The sequence below is a fragment of the Saccopteryx bilineata genome, chromosome 1 (assembly GCF_036850765.1).
Source record: "Saccopteryx bilineata isolate mSacBil1 chromosome 1, mSacBil1_pri_phased_curated, whole genome shotgun sequence".
NCBI lineage: Eukaryota > Metazoa > Chordata > Mammalia > Chiroptera > Emballonuridae > Saccopteryx > Saccopteryx bilineata.
The window spans coordinates 114732907-114745361 of NC_089490.1; the positions used below are offsets into that span (position 1 = coordinate 114732907).

A 12455-nucleotide genomic window follows, 5' to 3' on the forward strand; every position below is an offset into this window, starting at 1 on the left:
TAGGAGTTTAAATTTTAACTTTTGTAATAGTTTAGAGACATGTATGCAGCACCCCATTACCGTCAGTGCATGAGATTTGACTAACATCTTTCCCTTGTATTTCTGAAGTTTCCATGTTTCCTCCCATCTGAGACTAAGCTAATTTGGTCTTGAATATTAATAAAAATCTCTGAAGAAAATTCACTCCTTAATTATTTCTGTGGGGCTCAAAGCTTTTCCATTTGATTACCAATGCTGCTTCCCTGGTTTGTTCTTATTTAGGACTACTTAATAAAAAAATGTAGGAGTGCCCTTATATTCATCATAACTCTTCTAATTGCTTGAAATGGAAAGTTTAACTCAAATTACTTAAGCAAAAATATAATTTATTGATTCATGTAATGAAAAAGCTCATGATATATGGTTTCAGGCACAGTTGGATCTAGGAGCTCATACACTTTTTCCCAGACTCAGTGTTTTTCATTCTTAACTCTTCTTTTATTGTATTAACTCCATTCTTAGGAAGGTAGACTCTCCCCTCCTAGGGGCAAGATAGCTGCTAGTAGCTTTTGGTTCATAGTCTGTTTTCATTGATCTCCACTCAAAAAGAAAAAAGGCCCTACCCCACCCCCAAACCTGATGCCAAAATTGTACCCTGAATTTATCCCATAGACTCTGATTAGGTCATTTCTACTCCAGCATGGATCTCTGTGTGCATGTAGAAGAAACATACTGAGTTACAGGCCCACATGAAGGCACTGGGCTGAGCCAGCTCTGCATCAACTGATGATGGGGGGTGGGGGTGGTGGTGAGAGGGAGGGCAGAGTGATTCCCCAAGGATATCACACTGTCCTGATCAGAACAAAGCAAAAGGGTTCAGGAAAAGCCAAATGGCAAGGTTCCTTTATACTCCACTTCTGGAAGAGATGATGACATTGATCAACAAGGAGAGAGCAGCAATAACTATAGGAGCAGGGATGCACTTTGTGCTGGAATCTGTAAAAACAAACAAAAAAGTTAAATTGGTTTTAGATAACAGATTTTTTTGTAAACTAATTTCTCTTGATTCATTATTTTAACTAGAAAATGTCTAATAAAAATATTTGAAGTTAACCACTTTGAAAAAAGTATTATCAAATATTTCTAATCAAACTCAGCTTGCATATTTTGCAGATGATAAAACAGGCACCAAGAGGTTAAAACATTTATTTCGGGTTACACAGCTGTTGGTGGTAGAGATCTCCTGATTTTCAATCTTTATTATTATTATCAGCATTATCACCATCTTAATTATCATCTTCTTCATCACCGTTATGAAAGCTAGCATTAAGTAATTTATTCGGTGTTTGTAACTAAAAGTTTTGAGTACTTACATGTGCCAGACACTATTCTAAGTGCTTTCATTCCCCAGAATCTTGTAAGGTAGGTGTTATTTAAAAAATTATTTCTATTTTGCCTGTAAGGAACACAGGCACAGAGAGAGTAAGGCATTTGCCCATGTTTACACTGCTAGTAACTGGCATGGTTAACATGTAAAACCAGGCTTACTACAAACAACTGACTATATTTTTTGTAGAAACATGCTTAAGAATTTTGATTATGTGAAACATTTTAACAAATAAATCCCCCTTCTTTGTGAATTCAGTGGTACGGAACAGAGCATGTATTTGTGTGTCTACAGATTTTTGGCGCAGGTTATTTTGCTGAAGAGGCAACATTTAAGGGCAAATAACTAACATAACATACTTTGAGTCTTTCCATGGGCCTGAAGCCATTGGTTTCTATGGTAACCAACATAAGTCATGCAAGGGGTAAGAGAAGAATTAGAAGGGAAAGCTGTTAGTTTAAAATGTCTTAAACAATTTTTCTTTTGCAGATTCATTCCCTTAAATACATATATCCTGCTATTAATTTGACCTCTTGACTCTCTAAGGGCAACAGATTCCTGGGAATTCTTTGAACTTGAGAACTGCAGTAGCAACTTACAGAACCAATTTTGAAATAAATTGAAGGACTGGAATTCTCTTTAATCTATTGTCTCTTCATTAGAAGAATTACAGTGTGCTGGCTGGCTGGTTTTAAATGTGTTCATGTAGGCTTTCAAATATCATGTCTGCCAGGTTAAGAGGAAACAGGAGAGGAAACATAAGTCACTAGCTCATAGGGACCCTGGGGGACACAGAATAGTTTATGGCTTTTACTAGTAAAAAACAGGAAAGGACAGGAAACAGTCTCCTGAGATGATTCCAGTTTCATGATGAACTGGCTATCAGTTCTCCAGAACACCAACTGTGATTCTCTAGGCTGAGGTGAATTGTCTAGTACAGGTGACTGGGAGAAGTGAAGTGGGGAGCAGCGGTTATATGGAAAATCAAGTCTGCCAAGGGGGTGGAAGGGAAACAGAATGTCACCCCAAAATATGCCTATTTGACATAATGATTATTTTGAGCTGAAGGCAATCAAGGCTGAGCAGACTTAGGAAAAGATTCTACCTCCCCCAAAAGAATTTAGAGCCTGACCTGTGGTGGTGCAGTGGATAGAGCATCGACCTGGAATGCTGAAGTTGCTGGTTAGAAAGTCTGGGCTTGCCTGGTCAAGGCACATATGACAAGAAATCAATGAACAACTAAAGTGAAGCAACCATGAATTGATACTTCTCATTCCTCCCCCTTCTCTCCCCTCTCTCTGTAAAATCTATACGTGACATCTTAAAAAAACAAAATTTAGAAAGGGGTCTTGCACCAGAAGAGTTACTACCAGAATTAATTTTTTATATCAGGGAGACTTATCTGAATGGCAGTGCAAACATTTGTTGGTCGAACATTTACTAATCTCGTCTTCCTATGAATTGCCTTCCTCCCTTTTGAAGCCTCAGAACCTTGTTTCTTTCCTTAGCTCAGGAACAATATAAACTTCAATTGCCTGGCTGCCTTTGAGTCTCATATTTTTATGGGGCTCCTGTATGTATAAAATTAAAGATTTTTTTCTTGTTAATCTGCCTTTTCATTATGGTGGTGGTGGTGGGGGGGGAAGGTGTCAGCCAAGAACTTAGAAAAATAAAGAGAAATTATTTTTCTTTCCTTATAGTACATTGATCTCAGTCCATCTTAGCAAAAAACTCCCAGAAAAGGAAACACATAGCTTCCATTGTTCATACATGGATCAATTCAATATTGCCTCAAGATGTTGGGGTAAATATTGTATTATTTTTTGGTTAATGGAAATGACTTAATAAAAGTGTCAGACATAGACATTTCTCACTCACTGAGAAAAAAAACAACACTGAAGTTAATCAAGCTTTCTTTTTTAATTAGTAGAGGTAAGTGGGTATTTGTTGTGTCCATTCCAAGTCTCTACAGTCTTTTTGTCCTCAACTAAAGTGACTCTATTAACAACAAGCCAGTGGCAGGTGATCCTTAGGTGAGGTAGAACCAGGGAATGAAGCAGTCTTCTCTGAAATTTTTGGTCAGAGCCCAGAGTCAAAGAACAAATGTCATCCTTAGAGCTCAAGATTATCTCTCTCTCTTAGATTCTCCCAGATAGTTTTATAGCTGTGCTGGCTGGGAAGACACACCAAATCCAGCTCTTGGTCTATGGTACAATGTCTTTGAACAACATATCACTTTCTAAGACCAGTGGGATATTTAGTCTGCCATTTACAATCTCTTTTCCGAAGGCTGTACAAGTTGCTATTTGGCAAATTTCTAAGGAAAATATAGATATGGTAAGTCACATTGCAAGTGACCACATTCCAGGTCATTTACACTATGACTAAAGCTCCTTAATCTTTACTAGGGATTGAACCTTCCAGAATATTTTACCTTTCTAGCAAATACTGGAAATGTTTTTACTCAGTTGAGATATATGGTAATCTGACCTAAGGCCCAACTCCATGAAACAGACTGCTTTATTTATTCATTCACTTATTCAACAAATATGCACCAGGGGATGAACATTTATAATAGTTAACACTTAGTTGTCATTTATTTTATGCTGGGGAGTGTAGAAATAATTTAGTATTTTATTTTATTTCCACAAAAGCCTTGTCAGATCTGATTATGATGCTCATTATGTAGATGAAGAAACTTAGAGATTTTAAGTAACTTGAGTGAGAACACAGCTAAAAAGTGATACAGCTGTGCATAAACCCAGACAGGGTGGATCTGAGGTCAAATGGCCTGGATTCCATGCCAAACTCTCAAATACTTGGCAGTCAAGTTTCTGCCCTCAAAGAGCTTACAGAGCAACACAAGATGATCAATTCCATTAAGTATGATTTATGCTTCAAATATCCAGTCAAGGCCAACCAAGCTTCCAGAATCTAGGAATATGCTTGGCTTACTCTTGAGCTAAGCTTTAACTCAAAACCAAGCTAAAGTGGTGTTTGAGTAGTTTCACCACAGGAAAGCAGACCATTAGTCTGGATGGGAGGGTCTTGAAATATTTTTCTTTGAGACATACAGAGTGACAAGATATGGGTAATAGTTTCCTACTCCTTGACGTAAATTCTATGATTTTTTTTTTGAAAAAGGAGACAAACAGAGACAGACAGACAGAGAAACAGACAGTCAGGAAGGGAGAGAGATGAGAAGCATCATCTCATAGTTGCATCACTTTTATTTGTTCCTTGCTTCTCATATGTGCTTTGACCAGGGGGCTCCAGCAGAGCTAGTGACCCCTTGCTCAAGCCAGCGACCTTGGGCTTCAAGTTAGCAACCTTTGGGCTCAAGCCAGTGACCATGGGGTCATGTCTATGATCCCAAGCTTAAGCTGGCAACCCGGTGCTCAAGCTGGTGAGCCTCTGCTCAAGCTGGTGAGCCTCTGCTCAAGCCAGTGACCTCAGGGTTTTGAACCTGAGTCCTCAGTATCCCAAGTTGATGCCCTACTTCTGTACCACCACCAGTCATTCTTTATGATTTTTAATATAGTTTACTGTGCTTGTTAACCTAGTAGAAAAATTATTTGTCTCAAACTAATGATGAGAATGAAGCAACAGTATTCTCGTCAGGTATGGTTCCAAAGAATCCTGGAACCTGGTTATAACTGTTCTTATTTATTATCAAAACCTCAGTTTTCTTAAGATTCTACTCTAAGTTGTTCATTCTCCTATGCAAGCATTAATGTCTTGGATCTATGGAGCAGACATGCATTTTCCTTATATTGCTGCCTGTCACTCTGGCAAGGAGAGGAGGAAAAGATAAAAGATGTGGTAAGTCACCTTTCACTTTGTCTAGGGCTAGAGTGAGCAGAACCTAGACCTCAGGTGGATGCCAGTTTAAGGCCCTTTGCAACACTGTAGCTCTGACAGGGTGAGACATGCTGACAGCCTGAATTATTAACTGTAGGAATATGCTATGAAAATATGCAGAGCTAGGCCAACAATTATAGAAGCAAAAGCCCTGGGAGGAAAAGAGTCCAGGGGCCTCTCTGACACTTACTGGAAACTGTGTGCTGGAAACAGCATAACAGCAGGATGAGATTCTGCTACAAGAAAATGTTTAGGCTCTCAGAACAGAGATTAGAAATCAGCATGCTCCTTATTTTTTACTTCAGCCCCTGAAAACTTCTGCTTACTGCTTCCTTGAGTTATTTGTACTGGCTAATTAATATGTGAGTAAGGCTGGGGATGGGACTTCAGTCCTTCAGTTGCTGACCGGGGGCTGTTGCCTCCCCTCGGCCCCTCAGAGCATTCCATCTGGTCTCTGAGTAGTTCATTGTCACCCCTATAAGTGGTGCCCTGTGTGAGGAACGGAAACAAAATGACAGGTTTGCTACTCTGAATAGTTCATTGACATAGTGACAACAGCAGCAATAATGATGGAGTAGAGAAAGGTTCAGGAATATTTCAAAAGCAAACCCTCCCATCCAAACTAATGATGTTTGTAGCTGGGCTGAGAGTAAACAACTGCACATATAGACAAGAACATTCCTTTTCCATTTGAATCAAATAGGGCATAGTGTTTGCTACTGAACTACTGCTCTGTGAAATGACTGACTGGCAGCATACAATGATAAAATGGAAGCCATGTTTTTCTTAAAAAAGGGCTTAACGATTTATTCTGTATTGTGATATCTCTACTTTCTTTTGCTTCAGTTCATTTTCCACAATATCATCAAAGTACTTGCTAAAATATTGATCTAATTGATGCTCCATTCTTTAAAAACTTCTAGTGACTTCTTATGACCTACATACAGCATGGAATTCAAAAGTCCTGAGCATGGAACACATGAGTTTTATAGAACTCTCCTGGCCTGACCACTTTCCCACTCCCCTACTCCTAGCCCCCTCCCATGTCCTGCACATCTGACATGGCAGCCATCCAGAATTTTGGAGAGGCCCTGAAGTTCCTAGGCTGTTTGAAATCTCTATAATTCAGTATACAGTATATCGTATTTCCTCAGGTATAAGACGCTCCCATGTATAAGATTCACATTAATTTTGGGGCCCAAAATTTGAAAAGAAAAAGTATTACATAAAGTTATTGAACTCAAGTTTTATTCATCATAAAATTCATACAACTCCTCATCACTGTCAAAACTCCCATCCATTAGCTTGTCCTCATCTGTGTCTGATGACGAATCACTGTTTTCAACAATGAGCGCAAAAACAAGTGCGAAAAAGCGGGAAATGCAAGTAAAAAAAATCTACAGCCATTGTATAAGACGCACCCAGTTTTTAGACCCCAAAGTTTTTGAAAAAGGGTGCATCTTATATATGGGGAAATACAATGCTGTATTCTGCTTGACTTTTCCTCTCTTCTCTCACTGAAAACCCCCATTCCTACTTCAAGTGCCATATGTCCTCTACTATGAAGTGCTCCTTGCTTTGCCCAGGGAGAATGAGTGACTTCCTACACTGAGAAGCCACATCATTGCTTAAACACTGGGTATTACTTTGTACTTGTGTGTGTACATATTTATTCATATTTCCATTTCTTATTAGATTAAAAATCCTCTTAGGATAGTTTTGCTTTATTCCTTTTATTGATATATTGCTTGGACCTTCCTATGCCAATTCCTGAAACATAGAATGTGTTTAATAGATAACAGTGAATGAATAAAGACAGTGAATGAATAAATCATGCTTCCTGCTTTACTTTTCACACTCCTTATTCATGACATGACCATAAGAAAAAAATGAATTTAAGGGAGAAGGTAAAAATGCTCTATTTTATGCACTATCTTTTCCAGGGCAGTTTTACTCTCTCATCCAGAATGCCCATATATTAGTGCAATTGCAGAAATACATCTTCCTAGAGGTGGTTAAGGAGAAAGAAGAGGGGGAAGCCAAGAAATACAGTGGGTTTTTTCTAATCTCCAGTTCCACCATTATTGAAGGTCAATTTCTATGTTTTTGGCCTTTCCCCCCAAGCCCACTCAGAAAGATATATTTCATAAAAGAATAATAGTCTGTGATCCTGATAAGAGTGAATTCAATTTAGATCAATAATAATACCTTTTAGCAGCTGACAGTTATATGTGCTCTGATTTCCAGTTGATCGCAATTGCATCCAGTTTTTGCTTGGATGGTAGCTCATGTTTACAACTTCAAACAGCTCATACGGAGGGACCAGGACCTCCTTCTTGAGAGAGAAGTCTTCTACAGGTGCACCCAGGCAGGTATATATTGTAAATAGGGTTTGGTTCCCAAACTTCTGTCCCTGTTTTCTTAGGAGGGAGGTGGGAAGAAATTGACCAAATCGAAAGGTGGCACCTTTGTAAGCTTTCAAGTAGAAATCAGCTTCATGATGTACCTCATAACACAGAGAACCGTTCTTCATAGCAACCCCTTTCCTCAGCAGCTGGATTGCTGAGGTCAGGTAGTAGTGTAGGTATTTGAAAGGGAATGAATGTTTATATTGCCATGGAGACCTGGCAGCACTGGCCATAGCTCTAGTGAAATTAGAGCGAACATCACTGTTCAATGTGTAAACCAAGATGGCCACAGCATGTATGATAGTCATGTCCGTGGGGAGAGCTTTAGCTCTGTTCAGCCAGGTGAAGTGGGCATTATTCCAGACCCTGAGATAACTTCGATGGGCTTCTAGTTCTTCTGCAATATAATCCCCTTGACTTAGCTCCTCCATGACCTGTTGGCTGCAGCCTTGGTATTGATCATCAAAGGAATCTGGTGCCAAGTCAAAGTTGATTTTAATTGCAGCCTATAAGAAAAGAAAAAACCTTGATTATAACTTATCAAGTCAGATGGTGAGTCTGATAGCAGATTTTCTGTATGTGTAAGACTGCCTCCTCAAAATCAGTATTTGTTGAAGTTTCACTCATAACCATTACATTGTATCAGTGACCTGTGTTAGAGTTGGTTTGGTAAATATCACTGAAAGCTCAATAATGCTCATCTCTCCAGGGAGGAAGTAACCTCTTTTGTATTACCAAAATCACAGTATTTTTTGTTTTTGCATATTGGGTACATTGAAGAAAACAATAAATAACCTTAAAGTTTAGTTATACTTTCTATTTCCTCTATTGACACCTTTAATATTCCCTCACGTATGTTTTAAGGACTGTCTCTTTAATAAGTACTTAGAAGCTACATTAAGCCTTTGAACTTTATTTAAGAAAAGATTTGAGTAATGAATAATGTTGGGTCTTCCAGGGGATCCCCAGTAAATAACAACCCTCTCCTCTGTTCGGGCTCTGAAAAAAACTGAGGAAAAAAAAGCACATAAGCACATACAAAGGCTATGCTATCATTTTTAGTAATGAATAATATCATGGTTGAGGAACACATCTTTAGATCCAATGGTGAGTGGGCTTGTTAGGAATAAACCCCCAAATGAGGCTAACTTGCCCACTCAGCTACAGGTTGTGCTGAATTGCAGCTTACCCAGGTACGAGTTTTGTCATGGAGGAACACAGAACTTCCGGCCATGGCCATCAGGCTCGCTCCCAGGAGTAAGAAAAGCAGAGTCAAGCTCAGCATACTTAGTTATTCTTCCTTATGTCACCGATCAGGGTAAATTTGTCCCCCTCCAGGGTAGCGCAGTGAGTAAAGGGTTGGACAGTGGTCAGGAGTGTGTCTAGGAAAATCACTCCTCTTGGAAATTGGGAGTGAGATAACACTTTTTCTTTTCTTTTTAAAAAATTATTGTTATTTTTTTTATTAAGTAAGAGGCAGGGAGGCAGACTCCCGTGTGCAACTTGACCAGGACCCACCCAGTAAGCCCCTTACTGGGGGATGCTCTGCCCATCTTGGGCTGCTGCTCTGTTGCTTGGCGAGGCCATGCAGCCATCCTTAGTTCTTGGGCCAATCTGCTTGAACCATCTGAGCCATCACTGCAGGAGGCAGAGGGAGAGAGAGAGAGAGAGAGAGAGAGAGAGAGAGAGAGAAAGAGAAAGAGAGAGAGAGAGAAAGAGAGAGAGAGAGAAAGAAAGAAAGAGAGAGAGAGAGAGAACAGGGAGGGGAGGAGAAGCAGATGGTTGCTTCTCCTGTGTGTCCTGACCAGTAATCGAACCTGGGATTTCCATATGCCGGCTGACACTCTACTGCTGAGCCAACTGGCCAGGGCTGCAAAACACATTTTCTAATGGGTAACCAAGTAAATATTACTTATTGATACCTAGTGCATATTAAACTGAAGTCAGAGTTGAAATATAAATTTATTAAGTACCATCAGTTCATCATGGAGAGCCACATTTCAATGATCTAAAGATAAACATGTTTCTTGCTTGACAAAGAAATGATGCTTTTCTAATAAACAGCAGCCATTAAGGAATATATCAAGAGATATAATTGCATCCAGTCAATATCAAAGATGTGGCTGAAACTCAAAAATCATGCCATTTGGTATTTTTTTTAGATTTTATTTATTCATTTTTAGAGGGAGAGGAGAGAAAGAGAGAGAGAGAGAAAGAAGTGGGGAGGAGAGGAAGCATCAACTCCCATATGCGCCCTGACCGGGCAAGCCCAGGGTTCTGAACCCATGATCTCAGCATTCCAAGTTGATGCTTTACCCATTGCACCACACAGGTCAGGCACCATTTGGTATTTTTACTGTTCTTTATATTAAATTATCTAGCTGTGTGTAAACAAGAGCCAATTTTTAAAACTTCTTAAATAATTTTAGCCAATAACTCTTCACAGCAAGTTTACAAGTAAATCTAGAGAATCTATTTAAACCAAACCAAAACAAAATTAATAATAACACATTATTGTCAAATTTCATTATGATAAACTCAAAAAGATTAATTATTATGTTACTAGATATCAAATATATAGTCTGTTAGCCTTTAACATTAGGTTATTTTTCTTCATGTGGAACTTCAAATTATAATAGTTCTTTTGAGTTGATCCATATGATACACTCTAAAACCAGATAGATTTGGTTAATGTTGCATTATTTGTCTACAAAATTCGGTGGAGAATCCAGAAAATAATGCCACGCCTCTAACTTCCATAATGTCAAATTTGTAAACTGTATAAGATTTCACAACTTTCAATAATTGTTTTCCACACTCTTTGCTAGCTAAATTTAAGATTTCTTAATGACATTAGATCTCAAGTGCTTACGGGTCACTGAGAGGTTTTCACCAGGAGAAGGCTCCGTGGGAGCTTTAATCATACAGATATCACCTCCCCAGTCGTCCTGACCTGGGAACTCACCGTAGGTCTCTGCAGCCCGGAGAACAGCAACAGGAGAAGAAGTTGCGCTCGAAGTAACCACATTCCTGTCCCAGGAGCTGCAGTTGTTGGGAGCAGAACCGTCCTGCATCTGTGGGCCAATGCACAGCATTTGTTTGTGTTAAATGTACTTCTTTGCTCTTGCGGCTTCATCCTGAAACGAGTTCTCACAGTTCTCCTTTGGGCCTATGTGTCAGTCTCAGCAAGAACCTTCCTTGCCCACCACCAACTAGCGGTTTTTCCGAAGGAAGAGATCAACTCCAACTTCACTGCAAACCTGAAATCTCTGAAATAGTCAGGCTTGTGCACCAAATAAGGAGTGCTACTAAAATGAACTGAAATTAGTTTCAAAAAAAAAAAAAAATCCCCAATCTAATCTGTATGTGGAGGAATTCAAAGGCCTGTTGAGGATCAGGCTTAGAGCCTCCTCCTCATTTTTCTCAGGGAGGCATGAGAAGGCTACAGTGTTTGGGGCCAAGTGGTTTTATCTTGAGCAACAGGCTTTCCCTGCAGTGATATGATTGGCTCGTGCAGGTTGCTGGGAAGATACCACCTCAGGATGGGCCTAGTCAGCCCCATTTGGGGCAGCTGATAGGCCCTGCCCAGAAGGGGCTGTCTTAAAGCAGCCAACCTTTTAGGGTTATTGTCCAAAAGAAGGCTGTCATTTTTGCTTTCCCACGTTACCTTTTAAACTCTCCAAGCCAGAAATGATGCCTCTTGGGGTCGTAGCTCTCCCTATCAGGGAAGGTATCAGATCCTCCACCCATGCTGCTGCAGTCTGTGTGAGTCTTAATGACTGCTGTCGGAAGAGAGCCTCCCAGCAGCTGACATTAACCAGAAGCAGGCTCCAGTGTGGAGTGAACCCCGACAGGTGTTCTAATAAACACTCGCTCCTAGGCACTTCCTGTGTTAGTCTGAACACCCTTCCTCTCTTCCCGATCCTTGTTTTTCTTGCAGATCTTTTCCATTTACACTTCCTGATTCATTATTTTGCTGTGAAAGGAAACTATGTACCATTCCTAGAATTGTGGTATTTTTTTAAAGCACCCTAAAGTATTTTTTTAATCTAAATTTTCTGATGATCACAGCAGTTTCTGTCTCATTACAAAAGTTTAGACTACCTAGAAAATAGTATAAAGGAGGAAACAAAATTACCCATAACCCATAACCTATAACCTGGAGAAAGGTATTATTTAGATTTAGATTTTGGTTTTATACACACACATACACACAGTCATGCACATACAGACACTCACTCATACACATTCTAGGCCTGAAATAATGTAGTATGCAATTTTGCATAGTTTTCCCCCCCTAACATTTTAATATAAGTACATTCCCATACAATTTATTTATTGAAAACAATGTTTGATGATTGCACAATATTGCACCATCGGAGCTACCATGCCAAGGAATATGAGGTGGATCCATTGATTAGTAAATAGAACATGGACTCTGGAGGAAGACCTCAGTTCAATTCCTGACTCTACTACTCCTTAATGTTTGACCTTGGGCAAGGTCCTTAACCTCTCTGTTCCTTAGATACGTCCCATGGTTTTTTTTTTTTGTTTTTTTTATTTTTTTTATTTTTCTGAAGCTGGAAATGGGGAGAGACAGACAGACTCCCGCATGCGCCCAACCGGGATCCACCCAGCACGCCCACCAGGGGCGATGCTCTGCCCATCCTGGGCATTGCTATGTTGCAACCAGAGCCACTCTAGCGCCTGAGGCAGAGGCCACAGAGCCATCCCCAGCGCCCGGGTCATCTTTGCTCCAATGGAGCCTTAGCTGAGGGAGGGGAAGAGAGAGACAGAGAAGAAGGAGAGGGGGAGGGGTG

General features: G+C 39.9%; 1 protein-coding gene across 3 annotated transcripts in view; it reads right to left on the reverse strand.

Annotated features, from left to right (window-relative positions):
• Positions 1-264: 264 nt before the first annotated feature.
• The window catches only part of ART4 (ADP-ribosyltransferase 4 (inactive) (Dombrock blood group)), a 46418-nt gene continuing 34227 nt past the window's right edge, over positions 265-12455 (reverse strand). For 2 of the 3 annotated variants that reach the window (XM_066253210.1, XM_066253212.1), the window contains exons 2-4: positions 10601-10709; positions 7436-8141; positions 265-975 (exon numbers count right to left, since the gene is read on the reverse strand). In XM_066253210.1, coding sequence (XP_066109307.1) covers positions 884-975; positions 7436-8141; positions 10601-10709 — 907 coding nt within the window. In that variant the 3' untranslated portion in view covers positions 265-883. Of the gene's footprint in view, positions 976-7435; positions 8142-10600; positions 10710-11302; positions 11437-12455 lie in introns of those variants that run through there. The other variant, XM_066253211.1, reaches the window with a different exon arrangement.